Source organism: Bombus flavifrons, chromosome 1 (assembly GCF_040668555.2).
Source record: "Bombus flavifrons isolate JBK064 chromosome 1, iyBomFlav1_principal, whole genome shotgun sequence".
NCBI classification, from domain to species: domain Eukaryota; kingdom Metazoa; phylum Arthropoda; class Insecta; order Hymenoptera; family Apidae; genus Bombus; species Bombus flavifrons.
The window spans coordinates 15,719,064-15,739,473 of record NC_138442.1 but is presented as its reverse complement, the minus strand read 5'-3'; the positions used below and the strand labels follow the sequence as shown (position 1 = coordinate 15,739,473).

Below are 20,410 nucleotides of genomic sequence, written 5' to 3'. Positions count from 1 at the left end.
GACGAGATAAGTGGTGGAAATTTTTTCCTCGTTTCCGCGGATTTTTACACCATCGCTCTATAGGCTTCGAACTGCTTTGAAACGCAGCGTCAACCTCCCCGTGCTCGATCGACAGCTCGAAGATCGTATGATGTAACTGTTAAACAACGCTGTGTATTTGAGAGTAAAACTCACGTGATAAACTCTCCAGAACATTTCTCGCCAACGGCCACTGTGTCTGCATCTAAAAATGTTCTTTATCTTCTGTACTGGAAATATTGACTGTTGGAGATCAATCTAACGGTTTACTTCATCAATGGACGACAAGTATTCGATTCGTTGATGCATTTTTTCTGACAAGAGTTACGTTGATTCGAAATATTTATGTATATTTGTCTACGTAATTTTATTTATTTGTATAAATAATTATATCTATACTTTATAATAAGTACTGATTATTCGTCAACAACGAAAAACTTCAGTTTACTTATACTTTTCATCCTTGTTTATGATAGCTTTCATTCAACATTCTCAAGAGCAATGATTTACGACGGTTATAAAATGTACTTGCATTATTGTATTTGTTGCTTCGGTTACGTGCTGATTAATTATTTCCATATTAAAGTTCGTATCGTATAATTACAAAACTTTGACACCGCGGAAATGAAGTGTAGAAGCTAAGAAGAAAACTATACCTGTGGAAAAGAATGTGTAAATTGGAAATATTTTGTGCAACGTAATACACCAAACACCAAATATTTGATTTCACGTTGATCACATGGAGAAAACGCACTATAAATGCAGAATCGGGTCGCGAGGGTTAAAATCCTCGATGACGCAATTTCATCTCGTGAATCTCCAGCTTCGTTCCACGACAACAGAGGTATCAATTTCACTTTCTAACTGGTCAGACACGCAGTTACATCGGCCCAATTAAGCATCTTAATCGAGATGAAGTATCATCACGGTCGTTATCCGAGGAACGCGCGTTTATTTGACAGCTCTTGGCCCGATTACCGGCACGTGACTCAGTTCCAATGGAAAACACACGAGCCAAGCGTCGCGTTCACGTTTGTTACGTTAGTAAGCGATAGACAGCGCAGCCGAGTTATCATAGTGTGTCGATCTTCTGTCAGACCGCGTTTTCCTTCTCGATACAACACGTAGCGTTATTCAGCTGCTCGACACGCTTGCGTGCTCCTGAGAAGCCGCGAATCATACCGTGCAAGTGGTACACGTCTCACCACCACCATGACAGGTCGCTCTCTATGGGGTTTCCCCGGTCTATCCTATAAAAAGGCGTGGTTTCATTTCGATCGAGATCGATTACTATCAGTGGAGTTGTTTTCTTTGATCAGCAACAGAGGATATTTAAAATTTTGAAATGTTGGGAATTCGAAAATTTGAATTTTTGAAAATTTGAAAGTGTGAAAGTTTGCGTTCAAAAACATTGTAAGATTTGAAAGAGAATTTGAAACTTTCGGAAATTACAAGTTTTAAATTTTAAACATTCGAAAATTCTTAATCTTAAATTTGTCTTTAAGACAAGAATGATCGAATGCAATGACTTCATAGTCGTCACAGGAAAATTGAGGTCAAAATGTCGTAGGTTATGGTCAATCGAAGGATTTTATATTTCGATGATATCACTATCTATACTCACACGCGTAATATATAAAGATTGCAACACTCACAGTCTCATTGAGGCATTTATTTTTGAGCTAATTGATTCCAAAGTGTTTGATGGATCGTACGTGATGGAATATATTGTTACCATTTGAGTATTTCTTATTTATACCGCGATTTCACAATGAGATTCAATTGAATGACATTTAATACGAACTTAGATGGTTTTAAGATGTTGAGTCAAACAAAATACGATGTGACCGTGATAAATTTATATTTTCCAATTTAAATTTAAAATTCAAAATTAACCGTTTCAATCTACCAATCTCCCATCTCGAAAGAACACTCATTTAATTATCCGCTCTAATTCACCGAAAGAACTTCGACTTTCAAATGATCACGTGCAACCTTTGTTCGAATTTTACAAAATTCTTTTCCACTTGGATAATTTCCACCTTTCAATATCATAAACTTGACATTTAAATCCTCGCGCGTCGATCGAAGAATTCCAATTGTTAGTAAACTCCTCCTTACGGCACTAATAAGCACGCGCTATACGAGACATTCCATTTAGAAAGTGGGAAAGGCCACGTGGTTAAATACCTATACTCTATAATTTCTTATTCGTATCCCTGAGATAAGTTTACGTAATTTTGCGTAAGCAATACCGATAAACTGTTAACGCATAAGTACTTGTACGTTTGTTGTCTCAGTACTTTAGTTACGTGTAACAATACACGTTATCCGAAGCACGTCTTCAGCATTTAACACGTTTCCTACGATATTATATGCCAACAAAAATTTCGCACATCGGTTTGAATGAAAGAAACGAGAAGGTCTCACGAGACACGAACTAATTCACAGACGATCTGAGCGACGAGATGACGGCACTCAGCCCTGAACTAACGGTGAGACGACCGGTCTATCAACAGGACGAACTTAATCACTTGTTCAAATATGCGAAGCCGAACAAACCACGTAAGTATCGTACGCGGATTCCCAGCGAGCGAATCCAAGAATCATGGCGCCTCGCCAAGCCGCGATGCTTATTTACCATCAGGCGTCGCGTAATCGCCGCGCAATATACTGTGTTTCGTCTGATCAAAGGAATGAAAACTAACGATTTGTTACATAAACTTCGAATCGAAGAATCGAGCAAGGAATTTTTTTTCGCATTTCAATTGCAGTCGAACGTTTTCTTTCCTTATTGTGCAACATAATTAACCGATTTTCATTATTACAGGTTTACGATAAATATTATCTACGATTACCTAGTAATGTTATCGTGATTATCACGTGGAGAATTTGATTGTAGATATTCATAGTTGCAACAGAAACTGAATATAACGTGTTATTTATATTTGCTATATATATATATATTTGTTATTGTAACGACTATCGTTAACAAGTAATATTTAGCTTCCACGCTTGTACTATTTTGGGAATAGATTTCTGTCGTAATAATAAATCTTTATACTAGCTTTCAAATCAATCTCTTTTCCTTCTAACGACACCCTGGAAACCTTAATTACTCCCCACTTATTCCATGATTAATTGACGGGTTCCGAGAAATAAACGATACGAGGGACAAAATCATTAATTCAAGGAAACTAGGATTAAACTTTCAGACAAAAATCTCTATACTACTAGACATTCTACAATAATAAGAGTACAAAGATATGGCGCTCATGAATGATGGTCGATGTCACAGTTCTGAAGAACATCTTGATGAAATGCAGAAAGGTCAAGCCGATGACGATTCTGAAGAATACCATACCCCTTATCGAATGGTTGCCAGCTTACAATTGGAAGACCGATTTACTGGGCGACATCATTGCTGGAATCACCGTGGCAGTGATGCATATTCCTCAAGGTACGAACGTTTCCAAAGAGGCATTTTTATGTTTAATACAAATAAGAATAATAAATTTACTTTGAGATATGAATGAACTGATGCCAGTTGTCGAGAGATGTCTGTTTATCCTGAAAATTTGAAGACTTATGTTAAGAAAATTAGAAGTACAGTGTTTGGATCGTCTGTCCTGTCTCGTGTTTGAGTATCTTATTATCAGAGCTGAGTGTCAATGATATAAATCTAAAGAACAATATTAAAAATAGACGAATTTTGGTACACGTCCAGAGTGGAATATTCTTTCATAATAATTTCATATTATGTATTTTCGATAATAGTTAGAGTAAAAGAAATCAAAAGAGTTCATCGTCTACTTAAACGAAGAAGACCGACAGTCCTATTACTCGATAAAATTTATTTTTCCTATACACTTGATCTTTACCGATCCAAGGGGCCAAAATTATTTTCCCCATAATCAACGCAATTACTTTTCAGGAATGGCGTACGCAATATTGGGCAACGTTCCACCAATAGTTGGTATCTACATGGCATTCTTTCCTGTTCTTGTTTATCTGTTCCTTGGCACGTCAAGGCATAATTCAATGGGTAAATAGCAAACAAACATGATTCAGTAATTTCAAGACTCTCTTGATATTACTAACGATGATTCTAAGTATGTAACGTGTTACGAAATACGGAAGCTTCACGACTATTCTTCTTCCCCTCTTTTCGTTAACCATCGATTAGTAGTCACTTGCCAAACTTTTACCATTTTGTACAAGAGTTACATGTACATGTCTTTGATATTAATGTTTCCTCCGAATGTTTTCTCATATTAGTCCAGACGTTAATAAATTTAATCGCCGATTTCATAATTTCATAATTTCAAGGAAACAGTTTTCCGTGATTCTAAAACTAAATAGTCCTCGTAATTCGATGAAGCTTCCTAGTATCCGCTTCCTTCTAACTTTCATTTCGGCTTCACTTTCCAACCTTGCTTAGACAAAATCGCCACGCAATTTTCCATGGCACTTGACTGCTTTTTCTCGTTATAATACCATCCCGTGTGTTATTATTACGTATGTTTATCAATATAGATAACGAAAGTTCGACTAATCGAGTCAGTAATATCTCATTAAAATAAACATAAATAGACACAATAAAAAAGACACAAATAGACAAATTTCGTTTAAGTTATATTCAGTTTCAAAAGCTTCATTCCCAGAAGCTTTTCAAATATTTCACCATTAAGAAAAATACCTGTAAAATTATCAATGAAATTTTCGAAATACCTTCATGCTGACCGTAGACCATTATTTTTACATACAACTCATATAATACATTGACGACTACTAATGTCTAAAAATATACAACGATCGAAGTTAAAAATTCACACAATTTAATAGTTAAAATAACCGGTCTGTTGATGTCAAGGTACCTTCGCGCTGGTTTGTATGATGACCGGAAAAGTGGTCACGACCTACAGCTCTCAAGGACAACTGCCGAACAACACCACAACAGAAAACGAGCTATTATCCTCGACGAGTAATCGATATTCCCCCGTGGAAGTAGCCACCGCAGTCACTTTCGCCGTGGCCCTGATTCAGGTAATCTTTTACCGCCTCGTTACCGTTTTTCTTCAATCTACGAAGTATTTGGATCTACTGGAACATTTTATCTATTTTCCTACATGTAGAATCTTCAAACGTAAAATTGTTAAAGGTAGCGAATTAACGAAGAACAATTCCTTTTTTAATATCTTGTATCATATAAATGGTATTACAGTTTTACAAATTTTGTAATTACTCTGTTAGAAGTGTTATTTTTAGAAAATACACGCAACTAGACCCGGAAAAATCCAAATATAACTTTTAATTTTCTAATTAATATTTTTATTTTTTAATCTTTCAATTCTTCCTTAATCATTAATTTTTCTCGTTGATCTGATAATCTTTCAGTTAGTAATGTATTTATTGCGATTGGGAGTGATTGCATCGCTTCTAGCAGATAGTCTCGTAAGCGGGTTCACCACATCCGCGGCGATTCACGTGTTCACGTCGCAAGTGAAGGATCTACTAGGACTGGAAAATCTACCTAAACGCGTAGGACCCTTCAAGTTGATCCTTGTGAGTATCAGATTCTTAACGGTAGGCGTAATTTCCTCGTCTGTTCTCCGACAGTTTAAATTTTGGATAAAAAAGAATTTCTTTTTTGTGTAAAATTAAAACCTTTGGAGAACAGTCGAAGAAATCGATTATATTAGATAAGTAAGTATTACACGCGAAGACCACAGGAGAAATCATTCGATTTTTACGAGAGAGCAGTCTGGAAATTCGAAACGTTCTAAAGCAATCTCGCGTTATTGCAATTTTACGATTAAAGAGAAAAGTAATTTTCAATTCGTTTAATGTGTTATAAATATTCGTGAACTAAAGCGAAAATCGGAAACTGAAGTCGGATTATTTGTTTGTTGAGCGAAATTTATAGGAGAAAATAGAAGGTTGTCGAACTAAATGTAATTGATACGAGTGGAGAGACCTTTAGTTAATTGATCGAACTGCTTGAACCATCGACAGGTGTGTTGTCTACTTACTTTCTCCCAGAACGTAATATAGGAAGTTAGGCGAATTATGCGGAGAAAGATACAAACAAAATAACCTGCTGAGCTTAAATTAGAAAATTCTAGTAACATGAGAAATGCAAAAATGTTGAAGAGGAGAATGGAGAATTCTTTTTATTCAAAATTAAGACTTTTAGAAAGCAATCGAAGAAATTAATTATACAGGAAAGCTTAGTATTCGTATTTATTTGTCGTAGTAACTATCATAAATCTTTAAAAACGTATATAACACTCTACGTACGACCGTGATGAATATAATTGACGTCCGACACGTGATAGTTTACCAATTATGTAGTTGCTGACTAGTTAATCTTTTCGCTTCCATAATTAACGATGCTGTTTGTTCTTATATACGTATATTTCAGTATACCGTTGGAGGAAGTATTAATTAGCGTAACGAAATTTTTCCATGCGATAACAAAGTTTACCAGGCTACAGAATAATCAAACAACTTCTTTTATTTCTCATCGTCGTAATATTGTCAGTCGCATTATCAAGTGTTTTCTTTATATGAAACCGTATTTTAGCGAGACCTTGTAACAGTGAACCAGTTGAAAAATGTATGGTTTTTAACTGTGTGATTTTTATGTGCAAAACAAGCACGAGGAACAATGAGGAATAATAAGAAAAATGTGACTTATACAAAACAAAGTGTTGAACTTCTTTTTTCGTGTAATAAAATTCGGCTAAAAAAAGATTTCTTCTTCCGCGTAAAATAAAAATGTATATCTCGTCAGCTGTCTATACACGAAAACCATCGTTAAAAGATTTATGGACTATTCGATCCTTGAAATTCTCCTTCATATGAATTTACTTCTTTGTAAAGGATTAACGAGCCGTATCGGCAGACCTCAATTTCAAGTACGTGCAAACGAGAAAACCACTTATCATAGAATTTTATATCCTTCCTCTTCGGCAAACGTAACACGTGTCTTAAAAGAAACAATAACTTCCTCGAGTGAATGAATATTTTATTCGTAATATTACTCACCTTTAGTCTTGATACTGTAATTGATTATGTTTAACAACGAATGTTAGGATTATAGTATTATTTTCATTTCGTAAAAAAAATATTCATCCGAAGAGCAAAGGATGTTCCAAAGTTTTGAACAGAAGCGTACATCAAATTAAACAAAACACAATAGTCGCGATAATCACATCAGAATGTCCAACACTTTACTTTGTTCTTTTCGTTTCCGGGTTTCTACTTCCTTCAAAGACACTCTGCAACGTTTCTAATAGTTTGTTCCTGATGTCGTTAAAGAGGAAATAGCACGAGAATCAAAAAGTACCGGTCGTTAATATCATCTCGTCTCGTTTCCTTTCATACCAAATACGTCGAATACCGCATGCAACACGGTCGATTTTCCACTTTGTCGTTTTCAACACGGACTATGTCCATTTCAAAGAACTCGGTTCTTGTTTCTATCCGGAGACAGGTGAACGCATGAAATGCCAAATGAAATTCCGACAGTGACTTTCTAACAATTTCAATTGCTCATTGAAAGAGAGAAACAAGTTCCGAGACATCCGGAATCCCACGATTCTATCTTGGAAAATGGAAGACTTCTTGTGGAAAATTGTTGGGAAAGAAAAAGTAGATTTCAAGGCTTTGTTAACACTTTAATTTTCCACGTACGCTTGTACCTTAAATTAAATTTTCATTGAAAAAGTATAAAAACAAAATTAGAAGTTCCCGTCAAAAAACTATTTCAAATTCAAATGTCACGTATGAAACCGAAACTTTCTCAAAATTGAATAATCTTGTGCCACTTTGTAGGCAACCTAATTTGAATTTCTTCAAGTGGTTTTTCTTTTTGGTAAAACTAAAGAAACCGTAGAAACGAAGAAGAAACTGGTTCCAATGACAAAAGACCTTCGCAATCTTCGTAACTTGTTGATCAATTTGCACCTGACAAAAGGATGTAAAACGTGCTGCGTTCGACGATTAGGCTATTGTTTCAGCAATACAGTTGCAAATAATAGAAACGAAGGAAATAACGTGCGTTTAATGTAACAGTACTTTCACCGATTGTGTTTCACTTACATAAGGGGATTGAACTTTTGAGATATAACTTTATGGTGGATAATGACACTTACGTAAGATGATCGCGTTTGTTTGTTTTATTTAGAAGACATTGTAACAAGATTTTGGTCTTAGGAAGCTCAGTCCCTAATTATGGTTGTTTAATATCGTTTTAGAGTTACGTGGACTTCTTTAACAACTATCAATCTATCAATGGGATTGCCCTCCTGCTATCCTGTGTCATCATTTTGGTTCTCATTGTCAACAATGCGTTAAAGGTACTTTCCAAAGACGAATTAAAATATTATTTTCACTAACAGCATAAAAACCTTAGAGATTATATTGAAATATTATAAATCTTAATAAAACTGAATTTCTTATACTTCATTTCAAGATTCTTCGGTATTTAAAAAATTTCAGTTTTAATATTTTCTAAAAAAAAAAAAAAAAAAAAAACAGAGCCAGGTAGCTGGAGTTACAATAAAAAATCGTATTTTATTTGCAGCCAAAGTTCGCGAAAATAAGTCCATTCCCAATCCCCATAGAAATGCTAGTGGTTGTGCTTGGGACTGTCCTCTCAGTGTACGTGAACCTTGCAGAAGTTTATGGGATCGCGGTAGTGGGTGACATCCCAATCGGGTAACCAAGTTTCTCGAAACTGTATTATTCACGATAGTTGTGTCGTGTTTCATTGAAACAAAGCAACATCTTTATGGTAACTTTCTCTTCCATTGCTTCCAGTTTGCCGTATCCGACCTTGCCACCATTGTCTTTGGTACCAAGCATTTTATTAGATAGCTTCATCATTACTATGGTGTCCTATACTATATCCATGTCCATGGCGTTAATCTTCGCGCAGAAACTCGGTTACGAAGTGGACTCGAACCAGGAGCTAATGGCGCAGGTTTGAATGTATATTTAACTTGGAAATTTCGAATGAAATTTGAATTGGAATTTCTGATATATAACCCACGTCTGAATTATGATATAGAAATATTCGATTGTATAACCATTAAATTAGTCTTGAAATGCATTCAAGTACATCGTATGAAGCAACAGCGTGTGTAGTCACACGATTAAAATCTGATGCATTGTTATTGACATTTTAATTAACCGAGGAATCAATTAAATAATTCATGTCGTAGACTTGACCTGATTCGTCAAAGTCAATCTCTTTTATCTATCGAAGCTGACACCGCGACCGCTTTAGAATTAATATAGTGCGATAGCAATCAATGTCACGCTGTATGAAAGATAATGCAACTCATTTACATAAGAAACTAATTATCGTCATCCTCAATGATTTCTAGGGTGTCGGAAATCTAGTTGGATCCTTCTTCTCTTGCATGCCATTCACAGCTTCGCTCTCTAGATCCCTGATCCAGCAGACTGTCGGCGGACGAACTCAATTAGCTAGTCTAATATCCTGTGGAATTCTAATTAGCGTTTTACTGTGGATCGGCCCCTTCTTCGAGCCTCTGCCACGGGTAATTCACAAATATTTGAATCATTCTTAATTATATAAAATACAAAAATCTAATAAAAATCGGTACAGTTTCGAAAATCGACAAATTCAATCGATTATACGTGTAAGTTTCAAGTAGCTAATAAAAGATTATATTTCCATATAGTGTGTTCTAGCCAGCATCATCGTGGTGGCTCTAAAGGGGATGCTAATGAAAGTGACAGAATTTAAGAAATTCTGGAAATTGGACAAAACGGATGGGGTTATCTGGGCAGTTACATTTATATCAGTAATTCTGATGGACGTGGAATATGGTCTTCTAATTGGAATCGTGCTCTGCATCGGCAAATTAATCCTCTTTTCTATCCATCCTTACACCTGTTCACTCGCTCTAGTACCTGGTACTGAGCTTTATCTGGATACCAAGAGATATAAAAGCGTATGGAATAATGATAGTCTCTCTTTTCTTTTCTTCTCTCTTTTTTTTTTTTTTTTTTTTTTTATACATTCTTCTTATCGAGTTACGTTAAAATGGGAATCTATTTCGATTAAAGCGGATTTTCTTTTTCGTATCGTGTATTTCTCGAGGCGGTACAGGCTGAAACGAGTTTGAGATAGATCTAACACGGAAGTCGTATTTTCAGACGGTAGAGCTGCCGGGTATAAGAATATTTCACTACTCAGGCAGCTTGAACTTCGCCTGTCGGCAACACTTCCGTGACGAGGTATATAAAATTGCTGGCCAGACGCCGAGAAAGAAACCTAATGGAGGCTTCAAACACGACGAGTTGAAGGAAGTTAAGAAGGTAAGAGATGCGATATAGAATATCTTCCAGTATTTTACAATAGTATCCAGTATAATATAATCCTGTTAGTAAAATTATTATTTAAATCTACAAGAAGGAATATCAACGTTAACTATATCCTCATTACACCAGCCCGAAGAAACCATAAAACTGCCGACCCACTTTCGTAGAAAATTAATTTCCTTGTCATTGTGCACAGCTGAGGACCCTGATACTGGACCTGAGTGCGGTGAGTCACATGGACCTGGCGGGCGCAACGACCCTGAGAAACCTGATCAACGAGTACTGTGAAATCGATATATCGGTGTACATCGCCGGATGTTCCGGTGAGTAGAATCGCATCGCGGAACCGCATGACCAAACCGGAAGCAATGTTAGACCCGATCGATACGCAACGATTTGAACACATTGTAGGACCTGTGTACGAGATGATGAGAAAGTGCAACCTGTTGGAATACAAAGGTGGCCTGTTCGCCGCGTTCCCCACCGTGGCAGATGCCGTGCATTTTGCAAGGTCTAACACAGAGCCAGCATGGAGTTCGCCGATATACGACGACGCAACTGTCGCCAGGCTCTGATTGCGAATACTAATCGCAACTACATGCGGCGAAGTTCATTCATGATTCCAGGGAAAAATTTCTCAATCAACGTGATCGACTGACAATTTAACTGCCATGTTATTTCTAGACGCATGCATTTGACTGTTTGATGACAGGAATGTTGGAAATGAGAAATTGTGAGATGTTGAGGAATTGTAGATATAACTTTGAAAAAGAGATGATTATGATAGGATTGAATTGTGCATGTAGATAGTGTTTGTTAATGAAGAATATGTCGAAATCAGTTCGAACAAATTGCTCAAGAAAGAATATTGTGAAGGTTGAATGTGTTTATCTTGCTTGATTCATTACAAATCGTATAAACAGATCTGTACCACTATATTTTTAAAAGATATTAAAAGCACACTACCTCGTTGTGGTAAATAAAACTTAGAATTGAGTGTGAAAAGTGAATGATATTTATACGTACAGTATTCTTGTAATAACAAGTAATGTTTTGTGTATTATAAAATTATGAAACAAATAATATTTATAGATACACTTCCAGAATACCTATTTATGATATTTCTCTAAATATTTAGTATGTTTAGTATAAATATATAGCCTGAAACTACTTAAAATCATCATAATTCGCGCCACAGCAGAGCGCACGTGAGAAAGCACGTCTCAGCGCATGCGCAAATAACATCGCGTAATCCACGTCTAAATAAAAACTTGTTTATGTGAATCGACCGGCAAGTCACTGTCACTTTTTTAAAATGAGTGCATGGATACAATATATCAAATCTATCCCGACGCACATAGTAAGTTTACAAATTAACCTCACAAAAGTAACGTTATGACTTTTTAAAAGTACATAACATTTGTGTTAGGTTATGTTATTTTACTACAACAGGTGTTTATATATATTTACACAAATTCGTACGTTTCCTGATTAAACAATTTTCTTTTCAGGACTATGATGGCCAAGCGCGAGCAGAAAAATTATCAAGAGTCATTATAACACTGTTCGGGGTTGGATATTATACATCAAATATTGATGTTCAATTCAACTTTATAAGGTTACTTACATATGCCTTATTTATGTTTACAGGTCGTTGGACTAATTTGGGGATATGTTATTCAGCAATTTTCACAAACAATGTACATATTAGGAGCAGGATTTGTACTGGCAGTTTTAATTACAGTTCCACCGTGGCCTATGTACCGTCGTAAACCTTTAGACTGGCAAAAACCACAATCTGAAGTTACAATTAAGCAAAAAAAGAAGAAATAGTTTACTGTCATTTTTAACTATACTTAACAATATTTTGTTACAAAGTGTTACATGATAATACTTCTTGGTTCAAGGCAAAAATACATGTTTCGAACATCACTTTCCATTGTAAAACCTGTACTTATGAATGTATTAATTTATGAGAAAGACTGTAATAAGAAAAAGTACTACTTATAGCGAATGTATCATGATTATGATTATATTAATATCCTAAAAGATTCTTAATTCAAATAAAAGAATGTTACAAGATTGTCAAATATTCGATGTTTAAATCGACTCGATCTTTGATTCTTGAAGGCGAGAACGTTTAAAATAAAACGGCGTGTATTTATATTGCGGAAAGAAACATGACCAACATTTCGTAATTCCAACCTGTCGATTTTCTCGTTCGATTGCGATAGTCTCGTAACACAGTGACGCCCTTGAGACATTTTACTTCAATCTCGTTTCGAATTCCGCGCGAGCAGAAACGCGGTCAGACTTATACATGCCGCGTGACTCGGTTTCTCCTTTAAAACTGTTACAACAATGCCGGCTAACTGTTGCATACTATTACACGACTAGAAATGCGTTTCCTAACCAATACCGTTGACACATAGAGTATTGTCGACACTACGGAAAAGTTGACTGACTCTCATTATTATATTCCATTTAACTGATCAACGACACGATCTCTAGCACGAACTATGATAATTTCAATTGCAACCTCTTTCTATCCTAACGATACGCAAATTCGATAGAGGGGATGGAAAGCAATGTGAAGGAATCTAAAGATGCAAAGTCTTAAATTCATTTTTTATAAGCGTTAATATAACTTAAGAATCAATATAAGTATATGTGTATGTACATAATCGTGTATAATTGGCTTTTGAAATCTTATACTCCAAACGCTATATATCAGATATCATTGAATTTCAATGGAGAAATTCTCACTTGGAAGCATTAGAAAGTACAATGCACGTAACGTTTGTGCACGTTATATCCGTAAAGTGATAAAGCAAAGAAATTGCACAACAATTAAGAAAGTTATAATGTTATAGATACTGATTTATATCAATGATTACAGTAATATCTTACTAATTTGAAGTGAAGTTAATGTATCGAACGCTGTTTTCACGCGGAAATAAAAATTATTTAACGGCCATTATTTTGTAATTTTATAAGTTCGTTGATTAAACTAAAATTTTGACTCACACGAAGAAGGCTATGATTACGAAGACTTATCTTCATTGATGTTTCTTTTATTTCCATGCTTAAAACACAGGTTATTTCAGCAATGATACACAAATTTACGAACTTGAGCATAGATACTTATAAATACAACTTATGTACGTAGATATTACATTAAATTTTGTTCATTGTACTTTCTACAAATTCGTTAAAGTTGGCGCTGCTAAGAAACTACCACTACAGTTTTCACACGAATAATAACAATTGCCAACGTGTTAGTCAAGATCTATGACTATACCGTAGTTTGATTGCGTGGAAGTACTAGCTTTATATTTGTTTAAAATGAGTTCTTGGGTGCAATATGTTAAATCCGTCCCAACGCATATGGTAAGTTAATTTATTAATATATGTAACTGTCTTTAGTTTTTGTTTTCTTCTTGGTTAGGTTATGTGTCACCATATGTCAAAATTAAGTCAGGTAATTCCTTTATATTTCTTTGAATAAATTTTTTTTTCAGGACTATGATGGTCAAGCTCGGGCAGAAAAATTATCAAGGCTCATCATAACACTTTTTGGAGTAAAGTATTGTATTTAAAAATATTGCACTGTACAGAATATGCTCAAGATTACAAATGGTTTTTTTTACAGATAGTTGGATTAATATGGGGATATGTTATTCAACAATTTTCACAAACAATTTATATCCTTGGTGCAGGATTGGCGATGGCTGCTCTAATTACAGTACCACCATGGCCCATGTATCGTCGTAAACCTTTAGATTGGCAGAAGCCACAGTCTGCAGTTACCACCAAGTTAAAAAAAAAGAAATAGTCTATCCTAATTGTACTTAATAAAATGTTATTCTTGTAAAAAATGCCAGTACTTGGTAAGGATTTACAGCACAAAAATACTTTGTATATCATTTTATAACTGAGCAATGTATTTATGACTGTGAAAGCATTGGATGAAAGTAATGGATGTGACAAATGCAGATTGAATCAATATTTTTTACTTGATCAGCAGTGTAGATATATATAGACTAATGTATATAATTCAAATTATATCGTACTATGTAAAGATAGTGCTCGTACCATCAGATTGCATTTACCTTTGTATCTATATATCAAAATAAGAATAAAACTCATTGTTTAATAAACTCATTGCCAGAATCGTTTATATGAAAATTTAATAATGATATATGTTGTTTTATGGCATAACAAAATATTGTTAGCAATAGCTTATCTTTAGAAAGTAACGTTTTTTGCGAAACACGAAGATCTATGTCCTCGCTGGGCTGTACTGTATAAAATATCGGACTCAGGATTTCCTTTTCGCCTCAAATCATGATTATATAATATGCAATAATCAAAAGGAAGAAATCTCGTAACAAGGTTGATTCAGTACAAAATGCTCGATACAGAGTGTTGATCGATCGATGTCGTCTTAATTTCAATTTCAATAAATCGGACGAACAATTAACCAACCGTTTATGATTATATCGCATATCACGAGTCACACGTTGGATTTGTTCCAACGTTTGACTTTCATCGGACACGTTTCTCATTTTCTCTCGTCACACATTAACCGAAGCATATTTCCCTCAAAATCGGAATGGCGACGTGACTTTCACGAGACAGAAGAGGTAGAAGAGTTTTGGATACGGTGGGGATGATTGCAAGCAGATTCTTACGTAAGCGGACAACGATCACAGCCACATTGAAAATACAAAATGTGCCGTAACGCCCGTTACTCTTTTCTTTCTCCTCGTCTTTTTTTGTTTATGCTCTAATCCTGTCCCTTTCGTCACCATCGTACGACGCGTCTCGTCGTTATGTATTGTTCATCGCTATGAAACTGGAATACAATGTTATGCAACGAAAAGGATTTCGTTGCAAGCCTTCTGCAAATGTACCTTCTTTTTATCGAAACGTGCACTAGCCCAAAACGAGAAAATAGAGAATTATATCTTGAGCAATGATGCTAAGAAGCAGAATCTTTTCGCAACATGAATCACTGATAATTCACGATGTTACAATCGCAATTTTTATTAATTTTTAAGTACAGATCACTCGTTTTTGAGAGGAGTTTGAACTTATTAATTTAAATTCATTGCTATAAAATAATGTAGAATTTTAAAAACTCTAACGTCATTTGATCTCCTCTACTATTAGCTAAACCTTTTCTTTTAACATGCGCCTCTCCTTTTTGTCAAAATTATGCCATAATAGACCAACCAACTTAATTTATTCCAGATCATTTTATAATATATGCTCGTTTTGTAATACACATTTGGGAGGATTCTTGCGTAATCTCGAATACTCCGAACCTTCTCAAAATCATCACGATCTTCGATCCTCTTCTCGCTTTCGCAGCTCGTAAGATACGGTTCGTATTCCAGGTGGAGGATTACGAAACGCTTTCTCCCTGTATGATGAATATTTTAAGTATGCGAGCTACACCACTTCCTACAACACTGGCTGGGTCGACGCAGTGCACACACGAAAAAAAAAAAAAAAAGGATGCAACAGGCATTACATCGACGCGGATCGAGGTTACCTTGCTCTTAACACTGATTCCTTTCGCAAAACAACTGAGGCCACCTTGGCTAGAAAGCGAGTCAATCACTTGGACGTATTTCACCGGAAATGCCGAATCTGAAATTAAGGAATTGCATCTTTTCCTCCTGTTTTCTTTTCATCTTTTTTTGCATTTCATATGACGTAACGGAGGCAAGAGTTTTCACGTAACTGAGCTAATTGGTGGCAACTAAATGAATTTTTCGAAGATTTAACGTGGTTCAATTCTCACAACATTTAGATACTAATGTGCAATTATTAGGTACACCCTTGCTCAAAACTCTTCGGACAATTATTACATATTTGCTTAAAAACTGGTATATGTTAGGTAATCGTTAAAACATACGAAGAAAGAGAAATTATTTTGAAATTTTAAATACAACAAAGAAGCCAGATAATATATTAACAAATTTACTAGAAAAATGCATGTAATTTAAAGTTCGCAATCTATTTCAGAAATTTTATTGAGAATACAAAAAGTGTTTTATGATTTTTGAACGGGAGTGCGTAATAAATGATAGTTGCCAAAATCGTGATTTTCCACGTGGTTGACCGAGTTAATAGATCGTTTATCGAATGCTTTGATCAAACTGATTATGTATTTTCTAACGTGTAATTAGCAGATGTATTTGTCGTAACTTTAATGCAAATTACATACTTGAGTTTCATATACATTGTATAAATAGTGTCAGTGGTACGTCTGTCAAATAAGACTTAATCAAACAGTAGAGGAATTGGGATCGATAAAGGTAGAATGTTGCAACTGCGTGCAGGAAGTTGAATATTGCATCTAATTTTTATCCACGCCGTTTACACTCAATTAACGCAGAGAAAAAGGAAAGAAAATTCGTGACTCCGATCGTTTTGCGCTAAAGGAACTCATAGAAGAGTAAAAATGTTTCGTGGAAAATGGCACTAAAGGATTTTCTAATGTGCACTATCGTCATTAAATATTGAACGGAGAATGGGAAGAGATAAACTGAATTATCAGCTGGAAAAGAAAAGTTTTGCAACTTTACAGCGATAGGAACGAAATAAAGTTTGTAATTTATTCACGATTAGGCGCCAAGTGTTATTTGCCGAAGAAAAGGGGGACAAATTGATGACAATGTCCGCTATTAAACGTCTCCTATAATATAATTTTCCTGTTCCACTTCCAACGAGTTCCGCTTGACTGGCATTGAGCTTGATTCGCGATACCACAATTAATAAGCAATAAACTAGTATATGATGTTTCTTACGTACATTAAGGCTGGTATGATTATATCATCGACCATGCTGAAGCACAGAAAAATTTTCTGTTATGTCAATTACACGACTTTTGGGCTTGTTACGATGTTTCGACACTGTTTTAGTTATGCGTAGACGAATTTCTCTTTCTTGCCAAAACTACGTGAATATATTGTATTAATGAATAGATAAATTGATGTATCTTGATAGAAAGTGCTGTTACTTAATGATGTCTTAGAAGTATTTAGCTTGTAGAATAGAAAGCATCTGTTTGTCATTTGTTAATTATTTATTTGTTTATGCCTGATCCAGACACAACAGAAGACATAAAACTTTGTAAACGTTTTGGGTGAAATCGATCACGTAATGCAAAAATTCCGCCAGCGCCTTCAGCCAGTTACGCAGTAACGAATGATATATCTTTGACATAATTTTTTCCATTTTAAAGCACAATTTACTGCCAACGTTTATGTAACACATGCATATCTTCCACATTAAGAATTCCTTTTTGCGAATCCCGTACTCTTTTATAATCGCCTCATTAGAATAATTTTCTAATTCGTATTATAACACCCCAATTTAAACCTAAATTCGTGTAACATCAATTCGTTTCTTTGCGTAGAAACGATTAATTTTCAATGGTGTCAGAAACACTCGCTTTGTCTTCTAAAATACGAACCAGCTTCTCCTTTCTGTCATTTCTGACAATAAAATTCACAAATGTTCACATTATCACCAAGTTTCAACAAATATAACGGGTCACTTAAAATTCCATCCACTTTTCATTTCCAATGGCCATCGAACTTTCCTTTAGGAAATTCAACTATCGCACATATGCTCACAGGAAATTCGTGAAAATTTGGCAAAATTTACTTTCCACCACCATCTGATTCAACACGTTTCATCCATAATTCAGAAAACGCGGGAAACGCGCACTCGCGCTATTTCTACGATCGTCTACGTAACGGTGAAATGACTAACGGATTGACTCTTCGAATGAATTAATATCGTAATTAAAGACAGGTTTTTGCCATTTCTCGGTCCTAAGTAAATTATATCGAACGAAGCTGGACACGTAGCGTACGCAGTGTGTTGTTACGCAGGCTTGGAGAACGCTTGGAACGGACGTAACCAGAGAGTCGGCCGCTTCCTATCTTTTACGTAACCGTAAAGTCGAGCGACTTTGGCTCTCCCACCCTGTGACTTTTCACCGGGTGGTTTTGGCCACCTCGGTTGGTCCTTTATAAGCACACATCCCCGGCCGTTCAAAGCCAGAAACGTATCGACATCGGTAAAACATTGGTCTCACGTGTGATCGACGTATAATCGAGCTTCAGTTCGTTTCATTCGATTTTTCCTCTTTCTATCGTTTCTTTCTTTTTCTGCGACCGTGTCGTTTCGTGGGCTCGTCACGTCGAGCAAGAAAATTGTAGTCATTTAAAAAAGAAGAACAGACAGCCGAGCAGGATGCGCTCCCAGACCATCGTTGTGAGTAGAACCTTCGGCCAAGCTTCGTGTGAAGGGTGAACTACCCTTGTGGATCGACGAATACAGTGATTTCGAACGATGTGCTATAAACTTGTAGAATTATACGAAAATTCTTTGTGAACGTTTTACGAATTGATTCTAGTATTAATTACTTTGAGGATTATTTTTCTGGTAATTCTGTTTATGGCTTCGTTTGGAATCCGTACGAAATTTTGTGCAGACCAAGGTTTCTGATCATATACGTAAATTAGATTAGTTTCATTCTTAGTTTCTGCTTCTTCGTATATTTGTTTCGTCTTCTTACCGATTATTGTAATGTCGGTCAGATAATTTTATAATGGTAATAGGTAAATTCATTTCGATAAACGTTTAATTAAAATTAGAACTGCAAACACTTTCACCCTGTCGAGACATGATTGCACGAAGCATGTAGGATGAGTAGTGAAACTTCGAAAAAAAAGAGCAAAAAAAGTAACGTCGCGCATATAAATGACACGATACGCCGTGTCACGGTGCACTTTTCGCCTTATGGGCAAATCACAAATTCACATTCGTGTTGCAGCTAATCGTGTTCGGAATACTAGCCGTGGCCTTGTCTTCGCCAATACCAGGCTACCATGGGTAAGTTGTCAAAATGTTTGAACGTTTCGTATGACTATTTTCACCTAGTATTATCTTCAAAAATAAAAATACAAATTTTTAAACATAAAATTAAGATGCATTATTCTGTTTCTTCTCTTAAGTTGTTTTCTTAACTAACGAAGTATTATCATGTAGAATTTACATATTTTATTATTGTATTTGTATTAAAATCTATAGTTAGTATATTAAAAAAGAAGACAGTCAACTCGTTCGGAAGAAAATCAAACGTATGATTTTAGTTCGCACCAGCACGTCCGTATCCATGTGCCTTATCACGTGCATACGGTTCATCATCATCACGTGAAGAAGATACCAGTGCATCACGTAGAGAAGGTGCCCGTCCCTGTTCCAATTCCTATCCATCACGTGCAAAAGGTGCCCGTTCCAGTGCCAGTCCATCACGTCGAAAAGGTGCACGTACCTGTTCCAATCGTCGAAAAGGTGCCTGTACCCATCCCTGTTCACGAAGAAAAGAAGTGGTGGTAATGGGAGCGCTTCGCTCTTCGGCTTGTTATTATTTAGGTAATTAAAACAAAGAATTTCTCCCTTGCGTCAACGACATTGTAACAATCAAAATTTTGGTTAGAACGTAGACATTTAATTATTTTCATAGCGGAGGGTAAAGAATTTTATTCTCATATTACGAAAATCAGACATATTTTGAATATTTAAAGGAAAATTGAAACGAGCACAAGTGCATAAAAAGTTTCAGTGAAAAACTTTCGTAAACGTAAGAAATTTTTGGATGACAGAAAAACACGATTGAATCGAAAATAACCAAAAGCACGTAGATTCGAAGGAAAAGTTACGAGAGTAAAGATTTCTTGTCACTTTGTTGCAGATTCTAAAATAAGGGCGTTCGGGTTGCTAATAGAATTTCACCACACTCCAATTTTATTCTTGCTCAACCAAATCGTTCCCGGAAGTACGCAGAAGCTACAAGAAGGGAATAGTACAAAATGTAACTCGAATTGCCTGCATCATTAGTCGTTTAAGTCTGTAATATAGAACTAATATCACTTGGTATGCACATGTGTGTACTTAGGTTAACATTATTTGTACATACTGTATCATGTTACTTTATTTTTTATAC

The 20,410-nt window shown here is 35.6% G+C and overlaps 5 protein-coding genes across 9 annotated transcripts in view; 4 read left to right on the top strand and 1 right to left on the bottom strand.

Annotated features, from left to right (window-relative positions):
• Positions 1-1,036, bottom strand: part of LOC138178453 (uncharacterized) — a 92,829-nt gene extending 91,793 nt beyond the window's left edge. For all 5 annotated transcript variants that reach the window (XR_011172704.1, XR_011172706.1, XR_011172705.1 and 2 more), the window contains exon 1: positions 175-1,036. The gene's annotated coding sequence lies outside the window, so the exon portion shown is untranslated. The remainder of the gene's footprint in view (positions 1-174) is intronic.
• Positions 1,037-1,096: 60 nt separating this feature from the next.
• On the top strand, positions 1,097-11,369 carry LOC138178430 (prestin). Its single transcript, XM_069110289.1, has 14 exons — positions 1,097-1,237; positions 2,470-2,583; positions 3,317-3,478; positions 3,953-4,063; positions 4,892-5,064; positions 5,416-5,583; positions 8,280-8,381; positions 8,609-8,742; positions 8,845-9,007; positions 9,414-9,590; positions 9,735-10,007; positions 10,213-10,374; positions 10,574-10,700; positions 10,789-11,369. Exons 1-14 carry the CDS (start codon positions 1,231-1,233, stop codon positions 10,950-10,952), a joined length of 2,037 nt encoding a protein of 678 aa, XP_068966390.1. The 5' UTR covers positions 1,097-1,230; the 3' UTR covers positions 10,953-11,369.
• A 216-nt stretch (positions 11,370-11,585) lies between these two features.
• Positions 11,586-12,460, top strand: LOC138178632 (signal peptidase complex subunit 1-like). Its single transcript, XM_069110676.1, has 3 exons — positions 11,586-11,737; positions 11,889-11,948; positions 12,028-12,460. The coding sequence occupies exons 1-3, from the start codon at positions 11,693-11,695 to the stop codon at positions 12,208-12,210; spliced, it is 288 nt and encodes a 95-aa protein (XP_068966777.1). The 5' UTR covers positions 11,586-11,692; the 3' UTR covers positions 12,211-12,460.
• Positions 12,461-13,627: 1,167 nt separating this feature from the next.
• Positions 13,628-14,537, top strand: LOC138178638 (signal peptidase complex subunit 1-like). Its single transcript, XM_069110692.1, has 3 exons — positions 13,628-13,767; positions 13,899-13,958; positions 14,030-14,537. Exons 1-3 carry the CDS (start codon positions 13,723-13,725, stop codon positions 14,210-14,212), a joined length of 288 nt encoding a protein of 95 aa, XP_068966793.1. The 5' UTR covers positions 13,628-13,722; the 3' UTR covers positions 14,213-14,537.
• Positions 14,538-18,489: 3,952 nt separating this feature from the next.
• LOC138178618 (uncharacterized) lies at positions 18,490-20,280 on the top strand. Its single transcript, XM_069110650.1, has 4 exons — positions 18,490-18,675; positions 19,238-19,296; positions 19,557-19,839; positions 20,159-20,280. The coding sequence occupies exons 1-3, from the start codon at positions 18,655-18,657 to the stop codon at positions 19,801-19,803; spliced, it is 327 nt and encodes a 108-aa protein (XP_068966751.1). The 5' UTR covers positions 18,490-18,654; the 3' UTR covers positions 19,804-19,839; positions 20,159-20,280.
• The last annotated feature ends 130 nt before the right edge of the window (positions 20,281-20,410 follow it).